We start from the raw sequence: 20,569 nt of genomic DNA, 5'->3' as shown, positions 1-20,569 counted from the left end.
GAAGTACGTCTATTACTATTCAAGGTAAGTCACTTGAAGTTTTTCCCAGTCCTGTAAATAATTCCCTTCCCCAATCCAGGACCTATATGTGTATAGCAGCACAAGATAAACTGCACTCTCAGAGACTCACACATGTTACAGGGGTGAATATTTTATATCCACAGAGAATCCTACACTTGAACAAAGGAGTCACTAGGGCTGCTCCTGGAGTACATGTGAATTTTGCAGAGTTTTAAAGGGAATTAAAAAGGTTTTATCGGGACTTCCCTGGTGGCGCAGTGGTTAAGAATCCGCCTGCCAATGCAGGGGACACGGGTTCAACCCCTGGTCCAGGAAGATCCCACATGCCATGGAGCAACTAAGCCCGTGTACCACAACTACTGAAGCCCACGCGCTCTAGGACCCACGAGCCACAACTACTGAGCCCACGTGCTACAAATACTGAAGGCTATGTGCCTTGAGCCCGTGCTCCGCAACAAGAGAAGCCGCCGCAATGAGAAGCCTGTGCACCGCAACGAAGACCCAACGCAGCCAAAAATAAATAAATTTATTTTTTAAAAGGAGTTTTATCACTAAAGGAAATTTACAAATGCAACCCCAAACTTTGAGTTAGTGATCACTTTGAGTTTTTTAGGATCATTAAAAGGAGGAAAAGTGCATTTTCTCCTTTCAAGCAAAGAAATGAGCTCAATAGGGCTTCCCTGGTGGTGCAGTGGTTGAGAATCCGCCTGCCGATGCAGGGGACACGGGTTCGTGCCCCGGTCCGGGAAGATCCCACATGCCGCGGAGCGGCTGGGCCCGTGAGCCATGGCCGCTGAGCCTGCGCGTCCGGAGCCTGTGCTCCGCAACAGGAAAGGCCACAACAGTGAGAGGCCCGCGTACCACAAAAAAAAAAAAAAAAAAAAAAAAAAAATGAGCTCAATAGAAGAAATAGTTCCTAATGGAATTATACATAGAATTTGGATATTATTTACCTTAAAACCTCATTGATTAGGACTTCAATAATCTGGATTTGAGGATAGTTTAAACAGAGTGTGGGCTGAAATTAACTCAGCTAAGCAAAGCTTTATAGAAAATGAGAATTGTTAATAATATAAATAAGGTAACAAAATTAAGCTAGCTTCAATCATATGTGTGATTTAAACCATTTTTAAATCCACTTGTTAAATAGGTCCCCTGAAAGACTGTTCCAGGTACCAACACATCAGGAAAAGGAGGAGAGAAGGGGAGAGGAGGAGAGAGAGGAGGAGGGGCCAGGGCAGCAATAGTTAATGTTTATTGTTGCTATTTGCCAGACAGTGTGTTAAGGACTTCCTAACAATTTTTTTTTCATTTAATGCTTACAACAAACAATAACCTGAAGAGGCTGATACAGTTACAGGTCCAGGAATTCTTATCTACAATTCCAAAATCCAAAAGGATCTGAAAGCTGACGGATTTTTCCCGAAAGTTATTTGCTGGCAAAGCTTGACCTGACAGGATTTGGCAACAAACCCTGACCTGAAGCGACCGAGGCTACTCACAGTCTTGGTGGGTCCCACGCAGCAGAGCTGCTCACAGCTTTTGTCACAGAAGATGAATGTGGTGATTATGGGGTGCTGTCCTAGACCCCACTGAGGAGGGATGTGTAAGGGTGCTTTCTCCATTACCTTTCTGGGGACAATTTTACCTTCCTAAACACTGAAAATCTCTGAATTCAAAACCACAGCAAGGGCTTCCCTGGTGGCGCAGTGGTTGAGAGTCCGCCTGCCGATGCAGGGGATGCGGGTTCGTGCCCCGGTCCGGGAAGATCCCACGTGCCGCGGAGCGGCTGGGCCCGTGAGCCATGGCCGCTGAGCCTGCGTGTCCGGAGCCTGGGCTCCGCAACGAAAGAGGCCACAACAGTGAGAGGCCCGCGTACCGAAAAAAAAAAAAAAAAACACAAAAACCACAGCAAGCTCCAAGGGTTTCAGACAAGGGGTGTGGACCCTGGGCTGTTCCTGTACAGCAGGCCAGGAAACAAAATCTCAGAGGCTGTCCTCTCAGGAACCTGCCCAAGGTCACATCTGGAGCAAGTGAGTGTGCAGTAGAGACCAAGATTCAGCCCTGGTAGTTCTGAGTCCAGAACCCGCATGGTAGTATGCGGTCAGGCTTCGGGAGTACAATATATAATTGAAAGTAGTACAGCCACATTTAAATGCTACTTTTAACTAACTCAGACAACCCACTCACTTGCTGAGTATGCTAGATGAAGGAGCTGACTGTCCTTAAGAAGCTTGTACGCAGCCATCACCCACTCACACGTTTCCCGCTCTCTTCCCGGCCACCTATTTCTAGAATCCTCTCCAGTATGGCATCCTCCGTGGGCCTAAGCGTGCCCGAGCAGCTCCTCAGGAGGGCTGCAGCTTTCTCCCTAAATGAGGAGTACTGGCTCTGCGAGGCTGCGGCTGCATCCACACTGGCCTTCAAACTCTTCTCCAACTCCAGAGAGCTTCTCTTCAAGAGGCTCAGCTCAGACCCGCTGGCCAGCAAGCGGCCTTTCTTGGAGGATCTTAACTTCCCTTTCAAGAGCTTCTTTCGCCTCTACAGCACTGAGCAAGTCCTAAAATAATTTCGGAAAGTGAGGACAATAGCACCATCAGCCAAGGAGGGGAACCTGCATTTGCTTCTCATTAACCTTGCTTGCTAATGAGTTCAAGGAGTTAGGGTGAAAGGCTCATTCCATTTTTACTTTTAGGTGCCCTACCCTCTCTTCATAAAGTTGTTCAATTGTAAAGCTATGTTAGGTAAATTTAGATGTCTGAAAAAGAGAAGTGATATAAAATCAGGGCTAGAAAAAAAAAAAGGAAACTGACATATAAGCCTTTTCTATGTGGACCTCTGGAGAGAGTTCATAAAAACAAATCATTGGCTTACTAGTAGATTCGATCCATATATAGAATGTGTTTACAGGCCTATGTGTTCTTAAGTTTCATATAAATGGAAATTGATGTTGAGTAAACAGTAAACCCTCAGAGTCCTAATAAGTCACTAAAGTTATTTGAATGAAGATGTCTCCCCTTAAAACTATTTTAAATAACAGTGTAGAATTATCATAAAACATCATTGTATAAAGGAGAGTAAAATCCTTCTTTCAATATTCATTGACTGTGTATCCCCCTGTCTCATAAAAGTAAAACCAATACTGATAGAACCTGAAGAAAGGAAATAGAAAGGAGTAGCCATTTGGTGGGTGGGCAGATTAAAAGTTAGAGGGAGATAGAGTACCATACTGAGAAGAATAATTTCAAAGAATATGATATGTATGATTAGGTTTGTAAAACGAAAGGGCATTGAGAAAGTTACCAGTACACCTACTTCTATTTACTATATGTAGAATGGTCCAAAGAGGCATAAAAAGGATATCCTTAAAATTCATTTAAAAAAAAAAAAAACACTTGCGGACATCAAGTTCCAAAGTAAGTGAATTCACATCAAATAAGATTAAGCAGGGCTTCCCTGGTGGCGCAGTGGTTGAGAATCCACCTGCCGATGCAGGGGACGCGGGTTCGTGCCCTGGTCCGGGAAGATCCCACGTGCCGCAAAGCAGCTGGGCCCGTGAGCCGTGGCCGCTGAGCCTGTGCGTCCGGAGCCTGTGCTCCGCAACGGGAGAGGCCACAACAGTGAGAGGCCCGCGTACCACAAAAAAAAAAAAAAAAAAGATTAAGCAGTTGGTTAGCCAGCACTGCTATAATACTGTAGTCTAGGTAAATGGCAAGCATATTTTTGGTTTTTATTTAAAATAGTATGTTAGGGGCAAAAATAACTAAAAAGAAACAATATCTTCTAATAACAGATTCTACATCTAAACTGGCCAGTAATATTTCAGGCTGCTAGTTAAAAGGCAATAATCCCTTTTGCATTAGAGCTTGAAGACAGGAAGAATGTTACTTGAAATGCTACCTCCTACTTTTTATTTTTTAAAAAAGAAAGAGAATATCTTCCTTTTTTTTCTGGTGATTTTTTTTTTTTAATCAAGCAAGTCTTGGGCATCAATTTGAATGAAAAGTCATCGAGTGGATGTAGGTAGTTAGAGAAAGCTGCCCCTTTCAGAGATGTAATAACTAAACTAATTATAGAAATTAGTTTGTGAAATGCTTTGCTTCTCCAGATCCTGGCACCAGCTCCATTTCCCCACTCCCTTTCCAAACCAGTCGTCTGTGCAGAGAAGTCCCATTATTACTGCTAATTAAATTATGTACACTTTATCACAAATACAGTATTTTAACACTTTACAGATTTCTTTTCAGATAGTAATACAGTAGCTGCTCAATTAGAGTAACTAGTATGAGCATTGGCGATAATAAATTGGGCCCATGTATTACTTAGAAACTACCATCTAATGTATGGTTAGAAAACTGAGGTCCTAGATTCGACGATGCAGGGATGAAAATTAATCCGAATCCCCTCAGAGTTCTAAAACTCGATAGGAAATTACATATTAACTTTTACATTGAAAGAAAGTCAAAACTACAATGAGATATCATCTCACACCGGTCAGATTGGCCATCATCAAAAACTCTAGAAACAATAAATGCTGGAGAGGGTGTGGAGAAAAGGGAACACTCTTGCACTGCTGGTGGGAATGTAAATTGATACAGCCACTGTGGAGAACAGTATGGAGGTTCCTTAAAAAACTACAAATAGAACTACCATATGACCCAGCAATCCCACTACTGGGCATATACCCTGAGAAAACCATAATTCAAAAAGAGTCACATACCACAATGTTCATTGCAGCTCTATTTACAATAGCCAGGACATGGAAGCAACCTAAGTGTCCATCAACAGATGAATGGATAAAGAAGATGTGGCACATATATACAATGGAATATTCCTCAGCCATAAAAAGAAATGAAACTGAGTTATTTGTAATGAGGTGGATAGACCTGGAGTCTGTCATACAGAGTGAAGTAAGTCAGAAGGAGAAAAACAAATACCGTATGCTAACACATATATATGGAATCTAAGAAAAAAAATGTCATGAAGAGATTAGTGATAGGACGGGAATAAAACACAGACCTACTAGAGCATGGACTTGAGGATATGGGGAGGGGGAAGGGTAGGATGTGACAAAGTGAGAGAGCGGCATGGACTTATATATACTACCAAATGTAAAAGAGATAGCTAGTGGGAAGCAGCCGCATAGCACAGGGAGATCAGCTCTGTGCTTTGTGACCACCTAGAGGGGTGGGGTAGGGAGGGTGGGAGGGAGGGAGACGCAAGAGGGAAGAGGTATGGGAACATATGTGTATGTATAACTGATTCACTTTGTTGTAAATGAGAAACTAACACACTATTGTAGAACAGTTATACTTCAATAAAGATGTTAAAAAAAAAAAGAAAGAAAGAAAGTCCCTAATGCAAAAGAGGGGTGTTTCCATGACCAATGGAGAGATATTTTTAACCAGGAATTTACAAAAGATCCTAAAAATACACAAAAAATATATCAGACACTTGAGTACTATAGACTTACTGTCAGTTTGGAATAAACTAATCAATTGGCAGCTTACACCAGGAGACCAATAAACACAATTAAAATATTTCGGCTATGAGGAATTTTTTCCACCCCAATATCAGACTGTTTTCTTACTGCCTTAGAGACCAGGGTCAAAACAGTCTTCTTTAACAAATCCAAAGTACCAATGCTTATGTCTAATAAAAATCAGAAAATTGTTTTGTGGTCATAGAATATAGTGGCACATGGCAGCAGGTCAGATTTTTTTTTTTTCCTGGACACATTTCAGCCCAGTGAACTATATGCTGTTTCTTATATGAAATGCAGACTCAGGAGCCAGCGACAAGGCCTTGGGGACCTGCTCCCCCAGTGCTCTGATTAAGCGCTTCAGAATTCAGAGGCATGCGGCCGATCTGCTGGAAACAGATGTCCTCAGACTGCAAATGCAATTACTTGTAGAGCTATTGGGAGACAGCGGCTAGAGTGGAGTCTGGTTGCATGGCTACCTCAAGGATACACTGAAGTAATGTGACATTGGTGTCGCCGGCCAGGACCTCGGGACTGCTGTCAGAGCACACTGACACGCAGAACAAGAAACAAGTAGCTCCCTCAGAGCAAAATCAGGGCTGACCTCCCCAGAAGAAATCGCACTGGCAAATGAGCACAGACCCTATCGAGACAGTGATCACTTAAAAAATTTTTTTAATTAACAAATCTTTAGATTCAGTGGTACTAATGCAACAAATGTATAATGACCCCGTCACAATTACTTTTAACAAAAACATTTGTAAATAATATGATCAAGGTGTTCAATTTAACTTCCCAGTTAAATGCATTAAGTAATGAAATCATTCAAAGGTTTGTGTTTTTAAAACACAATTGATTCCTAGTACAATGTTGCTAACCATCCTATGGATTTGGATATGCCTGAGATCAAACTGCCTCTCAAAACTAAAATTACTAATTATCATCAGGGTAGAAAACCTCTGGCTTGAGCTTAATTCATCCAACCCTAGACAAATTTCATAAAATTAAAAATTCTTTGGTTATTTCTACCTACTGCAGTTAACATTAACAAATAAACTCAGAAATTCCCCCAAACATGTCCTCTCATACATTGCTGGTGGAAGTGTGAATAGGTATAATTTTGATATAAATATCTAAAACATGTAATATGCACAATATCCTTTGGCCCTGTAATTCCATGATCTATTAGAGTGGAAGCTGCAGAGTAACATTTTACTTCAAAATGAGGAAGACCTTTCCCAAATCTGAGCTGTCCCAGTGGCATTATCAACCTTGGAAAATAATAAGAATTCAACTTAAATTTGAAATTCCCATTATTGACAAACCCGATACAAGTTAACAATAAATTTAACTGTCCATGAGGCCAGTGTGTTCCTGGGCTTCACTTCAGTACTGCTCTGCCCTGAACTGGTCAGACTGTGCCTGGAGGACCATGGACAGTTCCCAGCTGAAATTTTAAGAGGGACATTGTCAAAATGGAATGAGTTCTGCATCACATGCTAGGATTAGACCCATAATAAAATTTTTATGCAATCATGTTATTTTAAATTCTGTTTTAATTTACTTTAAATGTGTTGAATGAACCTAAGGACACAGCATTGAAAACTTAATTATAGTTACAGATATTACAAACCTTGACAAGGTAAATACAATAATAAAATTAAAACTGGAATGCAGAATGATGGCAGTAAAAAGTAGGAGGCATTAAATTCATCATATATCATAGCAGAACACCTAAAAATACTATATCAGGTTGTTGAATCAGGAACAGACATGTATTGTTTTAAAGTCTTAATGGTAATATCAGAGGTTAAAACAAGAATGTAAAGTGAGGCTAGAAGTGGAAGGTGAGATGATTTTTAATTTTACTTTGGAGCCTTATGAATATTTTTAATTTTTTATAATATGAGCAGATATTATTTTAGTGTTTATTTTCATTTTAATTACTCACCATTTTAGAATGGTGAGCTCCTCTAGCTTATGAGTGCCAGGACCCAGACCTACCCACCATCCTGTTGGCACCAGTACTGGGATGCCTCAGGCCAAGTAGCTAGCTGGGAAGGGATACAGCACCACTAATAGGCTGGCTGGCTGCCTTAGGACCCCATAATCCCTTAGCCCACCCACCAGAAGGCCCAGGACCAGGCCCCACCCACCTGTGCACTTGCACTAGCCCTGGGACCCCCAAGACCCGCAGCCAGCTGATATTACATGGCCACAGCCACTAGGAGGCCAACACCAGCTCTGAGATACCTTGGGCCCCTCAGCCAGCCACCCCAGGAACCAACCCCACCCACAAGCAGGCAGACAACAGACCCAGGACCACTGCAACCCAGGAAACTGCCATGTCAGGACCCAGCCCACACATGAAGGAGCCAATACCAGCTCTGGGACACCCTGGGCCACTCAGCCAGCTCCAATTCCTAGAACCATACAATATTCCAAGACTGAATCAGGAAGAAATAGAAAATATGAACAGACCAAACACCAGTAATAAAATTGAATCAGTGATTTTTAAAACTTCCAACAAACAGAATTCCAGGATCAGATGGCTTCATAGGTGAATTCTACCAAACATTTAGAGAAGAGTTAACACCTATCCTTCTCGAATTGTTTCAGAAAATTGCAAAGGAAGGAACACTTCCAAACTCATTCCACAAGGCCATGTATTATCCTGATACCAAAACCAGACAAAGAATCACTAAAAAGAAAATTACAGGCTAATACCACCGATAAACATAGATGCAAAAATCGTCAACAATAAATTAGCAAATCAATTTTAACAATACATTAAAAGGATCATATCCATGATCAACAGGGATTTATCCCAGGGATGCAAGGATGTTTCAACATCTCCAAATCCATCAGTGTTATATACTACATTAATATATTGAAAAATAAAAATCATATGATCATCTCAATAGATGCAGAAAAGGATTTTGACAGAATTCAACATCCGTTTATGATTAAAAAAAACCTCTCCAGAGAGTGGGCATAGAGGGAACATACCTCAACATAATAAAGGCCATATATATGACAAGCCCACAGCTAACATCATACTCAATGGTGAAAATCTGAAAGCATTTCCTCTAGGATCTGGAACAAGATAAAGATGCCCACTCTTGCCACTTTTACTCAACATAGTATTGGAAGTCTTAGCCACAACAATCAGACAAGAAAAAGAAAGAAAAAGAATCCAGATTGTAAAGGAAGAAGCAAAACCGTCATGTTTGCAGATGACATAATACTACACATAGAAAATCCTAAAGATGCCACCAAAAAACTACTGGAATTCATCAATGAATTCAGTAAAGTTGTAGGATACAAAATTAATATGCAAAAATCTGTTGCATTTCTATATACTAACAATGAACTATTGGGAAGAGAAATCAAGAAAATGATCCCATTTACAATCACATCGAAAAGAATAGAATATCTAGAAATAAATCTAAGGAGGTAAAAGACCTGTATTCAGAAGATTATAAGACACTGATGAAATAAACTAAAGATGACAGAAACAGATTAAAAAATATATACCATGCTCATGGATTGGAATAATATTGTTTAAATGACCATACTACCCAAGGCACTCTACAAATTCAACACAATATCTATCAAAATACCAATGGTATTTTTCACAGAACTAGAACAAATAATTCTAAAATTTGTATGGAAACACAAAAGACCTCAAATAGTCAAAACCTTCTTCAGAAAGGAGAAAAAGCTGGAGGTATCATGCTCCCTGATTTCAAACTATTACGCAAAGCTACAGTAATCAAAACTGTGTGGTACTGGCACAAAAACAGTCATGTAGATCAATGGAATAGAATAGAGACCCCAGAAATAAACTCACATTTGTATGGGCAATTAATCTACAACAAAGGAGGCAAGAATATACTGTGGGGAAAAGACAGCCTCTTCAATAAATGGCGTTGGAAAAACTGGACAGCTACATGCAAAAGAATTAAACTGGACTACTTCCTCACACCATACACAAGAATAAATTCAAAATGGATTAAAAACCTAAATGTAAGACCTGAAACCATAAAACTTCTAGAAAAAAAACATAGGCTATATGCTCTTTGACATCAGTCTTAGTAATATTTTTTTGGACCTGTCTCCTCAAGCAAGGGAAACAAAATAAAAAAGAAACAAATGGGACTACATCAAACTAAAAAGCTGCTGCACAGCAAAGGAAACTATCCACAAAATGAAAAGGCAGCCTATTGAATGGAAGAAGATATCTGCAAACAATAAATCTTTTAACAGGTTAAAAGCCAAAATAAACAAAGAACTGACACAACTCAACATCAAAAAAAAAAAAAAAAGAGAGAACAATTAGATTGAAAAATGGGCAGAGGACCTGAATAGACATTTTTACAAAAAGACATACAGATGGCCGACAGATCCATGAAAAGATGCTCAACATCACTATTGAAAATCAAAACCACAATGAGATATTACTTCTCACCAGTCGGTACAGTTATTATCAATAAGACAACAAATAGCAAGTGTTGGTGAGGATGTGGAGAAAAGGGAACCCTTGTTCACAGTTGGTGGAATGTAAATTGGTTCAGCCTCTGTGGAAAACAATATGGAGATTCCTCAAAAAATTTAAAATTGAACAACCATATCATCCAGCAATTCCACTTCTGGATATTTATCCAACGAAAATGAAACTACTAATTAGAAAAGATATATGCACCCCTATGTTCCTTGCAGCATTTTATATATATATATATATAAACATTTTATATATATATATATATAAACATTTTATATATATATATATATATAACTCAGCTATAAACTGAGCTATAAGAAAAGAATGTATATAACTCAGCTATAAACTCAGCTATAAAAAAAAGAATGAAATCTTGCCATTTGCAACAACATGGATGGACCTACGGGGTGTTATGCTAAGTGAAGTAAGTCAGACAGAGAAAGACACAGAATCACTGTGTGATTCCATTTATATGTGCAATCTAAAAAACAAATGAACAGACATAACAAAACAGAAATGGAGTCACAGATACAGAGAACAAACAGGTGGTTGCCAGAGGGTAGGGGGATGAGAGAAGGAAAGAAGTAGGTGAGGGGGACTAAGATGTACAAACTTCCAGCTGCAAATTAAATGAGTCACGGGTATGAAATGTACATTGGGGAATATAATCAATAATTATGTAATATCCTTTTATTGTGACTGACAGCAAATAGACTTACCATGATGATCATTTTGAAATGTACAGATATATCAAATCACTATGTTGTATAACAGGAACTAACATAGTGTTGTAGGACAAATATACTTCAAAAACAAACAAACTGGGCTTCCCTGGTGGCGCAGTGGTTGAGAGTCCGCCTGCCAATGCAGGGGACACGGGTTCGTGCCCCGGTCCGGGAAGATCCCACGTGCCGCAGAGCGGCTGGGCCCGTGAGCCATGGCCGCTGAGCCTGCGCGTCCGGAGCCTGTGCCCCGCGACGGGAGAGGCCACAACAGTGAGAGGCCCGCCTAGCACACACAAAAAAATAAACTCATCGGTTACCAGGGGTGGGAGGTAGGGGAAGGGAGAATTGGATGAAGGCAGTCAAAAGGTACAAACTCCCACTTAAAAGACAAATAAATCCTAGGGATGTGATATACAACATGATAAGTATAATGAATGCTGTCGTATGTTATACGGGACAGTTGTTAAGACAGTAAATCCTAAGAGTTCTCATCACAAGGAAAAAATTTTCTATTTCTTTAATTTTGTATCTATACGAGATGATGGATGTTCACTAAACTTACTGTGTAATCATTTCACGATGTATATAAGTCAAACCATAATGCTCTACATCTTAAACTTATACAGTACTGTATAGCGAATATATCTCCATAAAACTGGAAAAAAAGAGAGAACCAGGATGAGGATGTGAATCCTGACTTGCTACAGTGAAGAACTGTCAAACAATTAAGACTGCACAGAGGAGGTGGACCTCCTGTGAGTTCCCTGCCTCTGGAGTTCCAGGGAAGGCTGGGTACTAGCCAGACAGGGACATTTTAGAGCTGATTCTTATTTCAAAGAGAGAGTTAGATGATCTAGATTCTAAAAGACCTTAGGGTCACTTCCAACATTGTGATTCTATGATTATAAAGAGATCTTTAACTTCTTTAGTAATTTATCCTGTCTGATAATTTCTCACTTCCAGGAACTCTTTCCATATGTCTGTACTCTTAAAATAACCATACATTTATTTTAATCCCTAGATAAAAGTAAATAACTATGAAAAGGAAATTAAAACACTGAGCATCAATTATGTGCTGGGCTTGTCTTGAGTACCATATGTAGATTACATCATTCAATCCTAACGATAACTGTTAAGAGGTAAATCCTTAAATTATTTTCCCATTTTACATACAAGAAACTGAAGTTCAAAGAGGTAAAGTCATATGCCTCAGATCACAGAGCCAAATGATTCTGGAGCCTATATTAAAAACCCAAGAGCCTCGCCTCTGAGCCACCCTGCTCAGTGTGTCTCTCTTAGCCTCTCCCCTCTTACACAGGCTGCTGTAGACAACAAACCACGAAAGCAGAAGGGACATCCTTCCAAACCAAGCCTGCTGACTCCAAAACCAATATTCTTTCCTAGCTTCAATTCTGGCCACTAGAATTAAGGAAAATGTGAACAGTGTGAAGGAAAATAAGCTGTTTTAAATCCATTATGTAAGTTTAATTTCTGATTCACTGACTGAAATGTCTTATCTATAGGAAACGTGTGTGGTTAATGTAGATAAAGTGACTACTTTTCTCAGCATTAGATTATTTCGAGACAACAACAACAATAAAAGGTGCCAATCTATAAAACTTTTTAAAACGTACTGCAATTTTAACTATTAAAGATTGTCAAATAATATATTATCCATATGTATAATAAATCAACTGGATTTTTATTTGGGAATTTTCATAAAGTAACTTAAAAAAAAATCATCAAGGTAATAAGAAAAGCTGAGTTTGGTAGAAATAGCACCCCAGCCCCGTGGATACTTCTACCTCTGCAGTCATTCTGGACTTCATTAATAAAGTAAGTTTCCAACCTCAAAAACAGAGTTTTAGAAAGCATTATGAAAACTCTTCTTGAAACCGTTAATGTGTGAGTAAAACCACTTGACAGTGTTTTTCAATAGTAAATCTTTGGAGTCATAATCCCATGAATGAGCACTTTATTAAAGACCTCAAGTTTTTTATTGCCCATATTTTTTTAATAATTTGTATTATTTTGGCAGAAACTTGATCCCAAAGTGAATGTGTTTCACAAGTCTGAACAACATTGCATCATCAGTCATTTACAAGTAAAGACACATATAAAAGAGTAATAAGTTCTGTATTGTTAATGTGCTCTTGCAATACATTGTCATTTCCTACTGCTCATCTCCAGAAACGTACTTTTTTTTTTTTCTTTTTTTTGCAGTACACGGGCCTCTCACTGTTGTGGCCTCTCCCGTTGTGGAGCACAGGCTCCGGACGTGCAGGCTCAGTGGTCATGGCTCATGGGCCCAGCAACTCCGCTGCACGTGGGATCCCCCGGGACCGGGGCATGAACCCGTGCCCCTGCATCGGCAGATGGACTCCCAACCACTGAGCCACCAGGGAAGCCCCCAGAAACGCACTTTTATAGACAAACTCAATTCTTCATAATTTTCAAGGCTCGATAATTTAATAACTACTATCTATAATCAAATTAAAATCATTCATTCACTGAGGAAATTTGCATAGCTACGTATTTTTATTGTTCCACTGACAAATTGTATTTGGCACCAGACTTGTATGTTGGAAGTAGCTGTGAATATACATGTAAAGGGGATTACTGATAAAAGCACAACAACAGGGCTTCCCTGGTGGCGCAGTGGTTGAGAGTCCGCCTGCCGATGCAGGGCACACGGGTTCGTGCCCCGGTCTGGGAAGATCCCACATGCCGCAGAGCGGCTGGGCCCGTGAGCCATGGCCGCTGAGCCTGCGCGTCCGGAGCCTAGCCTGTGCTCCGCAGTGGGAGAGGCCACAGCAGTGAGAGGCCCGCGTACCGCAAAAAAAAAAAAAAAAAAAAAAAGCACAACAACATAATGACCAGGGTTCAAGTCACTTTGCCAGTTAATAGCTGTGCATACTTGAGCAAAGTACATAACCTCTCTGAGCACTTAGAAAAATGACTATGCTAGTGGCAAGTGACTGATAAATGGTGACTATTATACTAATGATTGCTGATAGTATTAACATAAAAAGTCTGAGAGTCTTAAACTTCACTAAGAAGGTTTACTTATAGGTAGAATATTGGAAGTGTAATTTTGAAATAATTTTCTGTATATTGTAAGACAAAGCAAATGAGTAAATATTATTGTTAGGATCCAAAAGATACTAATATAAAGTTAAAAGATATTAATTTATTCATAAATTAATTATTTTTTAATTTTTAAATTAATTAATTTTAATTAAAAGTAATATTCTAACTAACTCTAGAATAGTACTTTTAATTTAAAATACCAGTATTAATTTATTACTAAAAAAAGTATTTCTAGCTCTGTCCACTGAAAGCAATGACACCCCAATAGCAATGAGCACACCTAAAGCCTGAATCTTGGTTTCTAAGCACCATTCCCCAGTAAAAAGAGTCAAAGCCCCATAGAGAATAGGCTGCTTTTAGTTCTGTGGTCTGAAAATTGTAAGTGAGCCTAAGATATCGTCTTCTGTCAAAAGGCAAGGAAGCATTGAAAGACTAAAGGAGTCAGGTTATAAGGTCAGGGAGAGCATCTTGTAGGGACTCATCCTAGCCAAACATGGAGGATTGGAAAGCCAAAAGGAGAATAATTGATTATAACATGGTAAGTATCAATAAATAAAAATCCATGTGTCCATAGAACTGAAAATAAAAGGTAATAAAACAAAAAGCTTTTCTTTACGTAAGAATGTCAACTAATAAGTAGAAGGAAGGATGAAATTAGAATATTACCACTTTGCCACCCCTGATGTAAGTTAATCCAGAAAAGAAACAATGGATGATAATATCACTAGGTCAACTTGATGCGGAACAGAAATAACCTGCCAATGATCACCCCACAGATATCTTACTTAACTGCAGGGGAAAAAAATGTACCTTTACACTAAAGATATGGGCAATCAAACTTAGTTTCATCAACAACAGAAAAATCTAACACTATCTGTTTCTAATGCAATGCAATATGAAGTATACAACTTTAGCTTTGAAATATTCTTCCCCAAAAGGTTTAACCTGGGGACTTCCCTGGTGGTGCAGTGGTTAAGAATCTGCCTGCCAATGCAGGGGACACAGGTTCAATCCCTGGTCCGGGAAGATTCCACATGCCACAGAGCAACTAAGCCCGTGCACCACAACTACTGAGCCTGTGCTCTAGAGCCCACGAGCCACAACTACTGAGCCCGCATGCCACAGCTACTGAAGCCCGCATGCCTAGAGCCCGTGCTCAGTGACAAGAGAAGCCACCACAGTGAGAAGCCCACACACCACAACAAAGAGTAGCCCCTGTTCGCCGCAGCTAGAGAAAGCCCATGTGCAGCAACGAAGGCCCAACACAGACAAAAATTAATTGATTCATTTTTTTTTAAAAAGGTCTAACCTGAATCCAATACAGCCCCTAGATCCAACTTTAAGTGTATAGGGCATAGATAAGCAAGTTAAATAACATCTTGAAGAAACAATCAGACCACTGCTCTGTACTCCGTACAAGTCAATAATATTTTCTGAAAAACTATAAAAGGCTAAACATAACAAATAAATGCAATGAATGAACCTAGACTGAGCCCCAATTTGGGGAAGAAAACAGCTATAAAAGACATTCTTGTAGAAAATGATGAAATGTGAATGTCAATATTAGCTAGTTATTGATTATCTATTGCTGTGTAACAAATCAGCCCAAACTGAGTGGCTTAACACAACAAACGTTTATTATCTCACAGCACTATGGGCCAGAAATCTGGGACTGACTTAGCTGGGTGCTTCTGACTCAAGGTCTCTCAGAAGGTTATAGCCAAGCTGTTGACCAGCACTCCTGTCATCTCAAGATCATCTGAAGGAGGATTCACTTCCAAGCTCACTCACATGGTAGCTGATAGGCCTCGGTTCCTGGGCACCTGGGCCATGCAACTGGCTACCCGAGTGCCCCACCCCATGACAGCTGGTGTTCCTCAAAAGCAATGATGCAAGGGAATTCAAGAGAGTGTGTCTAAGACAAAAGCCACAGTGTTTTCACAGCCCAGCCTCATAAGTGAGATCCCACCACTTCTGACATATTCCACTCACTGGAAGTGCGTCAGTTCACCCAGCCCACAAGGGGAGGGGGATTAAATTACTCCTCTTAAGGAGTACCAAACACATGTGGGTCTGATAACCTCCAAGGATGATATCGTGGCATTATTGTTGACTTTTAGATGTGATAATGGTATTGTGATTATGTACGGTAACGTCCTTATTCTTAGAATATATATGCTGCTGTAGTCAGAAACAATACATATGATGTCTAAACCTATTTTGTGTGTGTATACAAAGTAATAAAGCAAATACAGCAAAATGCTAACAACTGTTGCATTTGGGTGGGTAATAAATGGATGTTCATTGTATTCCTGTCTATACATGTTTGAAATTTTTTGTAAGAAAAATCTGGAGAAAAATAATTGAGTTATTTGAATTGTGTCTCCTCAAAATTCATATGCTGAAGCCCTAGCATCCAACGTGATGGTGTCTGGAGCTGGGACCATTGAGAGGTAATTGCATTTAGATGAGGTCACTAAATGTAATTACCTCCCAGCCTCCAGAACTACAAGAAATAAATGTCTGTTTTTTAAGCCACCCAGTGTATGGCATTTTATTATAATAGCCGAAGTAGACTAAGACAAGGTGCTCAAATGTTGAAGTGACTTGATAACAGTGATAAAATGTTTACTCATTTCACAAAGTTAATGTGACAGAAGAAGAAATCCAGTGGTAAGAAGGGCTTTTGATACAGAGAACTGGGGGAAAGAGAAATTATTATCATTACTGTGGATCACTTTCATATTCCAACTTCCCATCTCACCTCAGCTTAGCAGTGAGGTCACTGTAGACCTGGAAGACCTAAGAGATGATCCCACAAAGATGGCCCCTTCTACTGCACCCCGCCAGCTCCAGAACCCCCGTCACAGCCTGTGGGACACCACTGAAACTTCACCCTTCATGGAGCCTCTCTTTTTCAGCATTAGTCATCTCTTAATTTTAAACTCCATCTCCTTTACTCTTCCACTTTCTCCTACGTATTTTACTAACTGATTGCACTAGCTCACTTTTGCTTTTGGAAATTAATTGTTATTATTAATCCCATAATTAGTTTCCTTGACACACAATTTTAAAAATATAATTAAAGGATTATATAGCGTTCAAAAAATACAGTATTAATTCCCATGCTCAAACAGGCTCCAGCTAATTTAAATAAAAGGTAAAGCAATTCACTGGATAAATAAAAGTTTGGAATTAAGAGTCACTTCCGGGGCTTCCCTGGTGGTGCAGTGGTGGAGAGTCCGCCTGCCGATGCAAGGAACACGGGTTCGTGCCCGGGTCCTGGAAGATCCCACATGCCGCGGAGCGGCTGGGCCCGTGAGCCGTGGCCGCTGAGCCTGCACGTCCGGAGCCTGTGCTCCGCATTGGGAGAGGCCACAACAGTGAGAGGCCCGCGTACCAAAAAAAAAAAAAAAAAAAAAAGAGTCACTTCCCTTTGGCAATATCTCTCAAAATTACAAACCCCAGATCCTTTGACCAAGGAAGTCTACTTCTAGGATTTTTGTCTTGCTGATATAGTCTCACATATGAGAACTGATAGATTATTCATAGCAGCCTTGTGTATAATAGTGTGTAGTGTCTTACCAATTTTTTTAAAGGAAATAAAAAGAAAAACATAGAGGTGCAGAGTATGTTGCCATTTGTGTTAAAAATAAATAAAAAGAATAAACATATGCATATATATATGTAGACTATTTCTAGAAAGGTGTATATGATGTTGTTAACAGGTTGCCTCTAGAGAGACCAACTGGGTGGCTGGGGGGGAAGGGATTGTGGGATAACTTCTCATCACATTCCCCTGTGTCCATTTAGAATTTTGTATCTTGTGAATGCATTACCTATTTGTTCAAAAATTAATTTAAAAATTTTGAAATCCTTACAGTTTAACCAAATAAGACGTATTAGCTACAAACTTTTTACTTTTAAGTGTTTTGTATTTCTTTTTTTCTAATTAGAAAAAAACTGTATCCAATGGCCAGATCGGGTCACTGACTCCCATGGGGCCCCAGACATCCTGCTGAGAGGAGCCTTTGCAATTGCAGTCAATAACACTAGCGTGCTCATCCACATCTGGCTTTCAATTTCTGCTTCATAAACATGATCACAGATGCACACACACACACACTCTCCACATACTGTACCTGGTTCAGCTTGTCTCTCTCTTCAACACAGGAGGCAGCTTTTTTCTGCTCTCTGTTTACTTCTGAAGCCGGCCTCATGATTGTTTCTCTGCTAGCTTTTGCCTCCATCTCATGGACATTTTTAGTCTCTTCAAGAGTAACAATTTTTCCTTTCACCAATGCATTTTCCTTGCACAGCTCTCCAAGCTGAAGAGAAAGCAATTACAGCTGTCCCATAAAAATTAATAATTTCATACCACTCTAAGCAATTCTGATCTATAAACCCCAATGATTGCACTATCACATGAAAACAGGAAAAGAGCTATCCCTCCATCCACTCAAAAGATAACTTTTTCAAAGGCAGCCTCTAAATGCTCTTGTTATGTGCAGACCAGTGGTCAAATTAAAATTAATCAACAGGTAGCTACAAGGCAACAATGATGAGAGTTCAGCCAAAAGCTTCCAGACAGAACAAGCATCAACAAGTCCCTGGCTGCTAAATACTCAATGGCCGGTGATGTTCTTACAGAGAGAGTTACAGCAGGCAAGGAAGCAAGTGCGTTCTATTCAGCCCACATCCACTGGCACCAACTGCCTGCAAGGCGTTACCTGGCACAGGGTGGGGACAGACAGAGAAGAAAGCAGTACTCTCTTTTTTAAAAAGAAAATCCTTCTTATTAATATAAGCATAGAAAAATCCTGAATAACATGCGCAAACAATGTATTCGAGGGGTTAGCTGAGAGAATAAGACTTGCATGATTTACAAGGAGGGAAAATAAAACCAACCAGGCTCCTTGGCCCCAGGGAAACAGCCACACAGACAGCTCAAGGATGCCTGGAGAAAGACCCGAAACTCCTCATGACGGGGTCAGCATTTGTGTTAGGACAGTCAGGGGAAGTGACATACCTTTTAGCCTCAGCAATTTGCCAACATGGTGCCCTGCTCCTGACTCAGTGCTGTTCCCTCTCTCTTGAACACTTTTCCTCATATTCGTATGATTCCTCTCCAACATCCTTTCAAAGTCTGCATCTCAGAGGGGCACTCCTCGGCCCGTCTACCTGAAGTAGCGTCCCGTGCCTCTAGCCTGCTTCACTCTCTCTCCCCATATCCTGATTTGGCTTTCTTCTTTGCACCTTTTATTACATGGGATCATACTGGATATGTGTTCATTTCCTCAGCATCTTTAACCACAACAGTGGAAGCTCTAGGAGGGCACAGACTCAGTGTTGTCTCATTCACTGCTGTATCCCAGCACCCAGAACAGTGTCTAGCATACTGTAATCACTCACTAGATGTATGGGAAATGGATGAATGAATGTCCAATGAGGAATCCCTTCTTTTCTACTGTTTCCTTAGAGTGTGTGTGTGTACATGTGGTTATAAGGGCGATAAAAGTAAGGGAATGGCTTTGAAATTGCAGTGGTTTTGTTCACCTTCTCAGGGGAACACCTAGTGAGTGTTCAAGACAGTAGCCTTTTTGCTCTTGGCCAGTGAGATTTTTGGTTGTTTTTTTTTTTTTAAGACAGGGACCTCCTCAGGTGATTGGGATGCTAAAACTCTAAGGTCCCGGTATCTGTTTAAAAATATAGGTTGTATTATCATTCAAGTATGGTGAGGCCAATAGATCAGGAGACACTGAAACTGTGTTACTCACAGTTTCTGAGAGGAAGGTGCACACGGTGCCATGCAGGGCCACCCAGGGAGCACCTGGGCTGGTCCGGAGATGGAGAGAGCCAGGGGAAAACATGTTTTCCACAGGAGCAAATGGGTGAGGCAGGGTAAGCAAGTTTAGAAGTGCCTAATTTGAGTAATTCCAGTGGGTTCTGGAGGGTAGGAGCCATCTCTAGTTGTCTGGCACCTGACCCTGGGGTGATTAGTTGGATAGTGGTCAGAGTATAAAAGCCTGGTAGAAGAAGTGGCTGGGGTATGGGCTCTGTATTGGCTGGTTTGCATATGAAAGCTGTGCACCCAGGAGAGTCATTTACTAGGAACTGGCGAATCCTGGGACCCAGTCCTTCCTGGGCCAACAAGGCCCCAGATGTCAAAGCATTCGAAGTACAGAATACAAAAAGGCAAGATTAATACAGTATTAACACCCAGATGAGCACCTGGAGATTGTCTCTGATGAGGGAGAGGGTGCCTGAAAGAAGAAGCTTCTTAATTTCCTTTTCTTTTCCCCACCCCTTGGCTTTAAAGGTAACCCTCCAAACTACAATGTGAAGTGGACTTTTATTGCCAGGCTCCTGGTCACATTTTAGCAACAAGGAAGAGGAGGAGCTGAATCCAGCACCTTGAGGGTATCAGACAGACCCCAGGCCTGAGCAACGAAAACCCATGAGTAGGTGGAACTTCCTGAAGCAAAATGTTATCATTTCGCAGCTTTCACAGAGTTCATGGGGCATGCTTACTAATAACCCACTGAGGGGAGGCCTTTAAGAATGGCTGCATCAGGCTTCCCTGGTGGCGCAGTGGTTGAGACTCCGCCTGCCAATGCAGGGGACACGGGTTCGAGCCCTGGTCTGGGAAGATCCCACATGCCACGGAGCAACTAGGCCCATGAGCCACAACTACTGAGCCTGTGTGTGTCTGGAGCCCGTGCTCCGCAACAAGAGAGGCCGCGATAG

General features: G+C 40.6%; 1 protein-coding gene across 1 annotated transcript in view; it reads right to left on the bottom strand.

Annotated features, from left to right (window-relative positions):
• The window catches only part of CCDC170 (coiled-coil domain containing 170), a 72,523-nt gene that overhangs the window by 29,906 nt on the left and 22,048 nt on the right, over positions 1–20,569 (bottom strand). Inside the window, 3 exon segments of the mRNA XM_059083200.2 lie at positions 2,281–2,494; positions 2,496–2,581; positions 17,965–18,150. Of these exon segments, the coding sequence (XP_058939183.1) occupies positions 2,281–2,494; positions 2,496–2,581; positions 17,965–18,150 (486 nt within the window).

The sequence above is a fragment of the Kogia breviceps genome, chromosome 13 (genome assembly GCF_026419965.1).
Source record: "Kogia breviceps isolate mKogBre1 chromosome 13, mKogBre1 haplotype 1, whole genome shotgun sequence".
Taxonomy (NCBI): domain Eukaryota; kingdom Metazoa; phylum Chordata; class Mammalia; order Artiodactyla; family Physeteridae; genus Kogia; species Kogia breviceps.
This window is presented reverse-complemented; position numbering and strand designations above follow the sequence as displayed.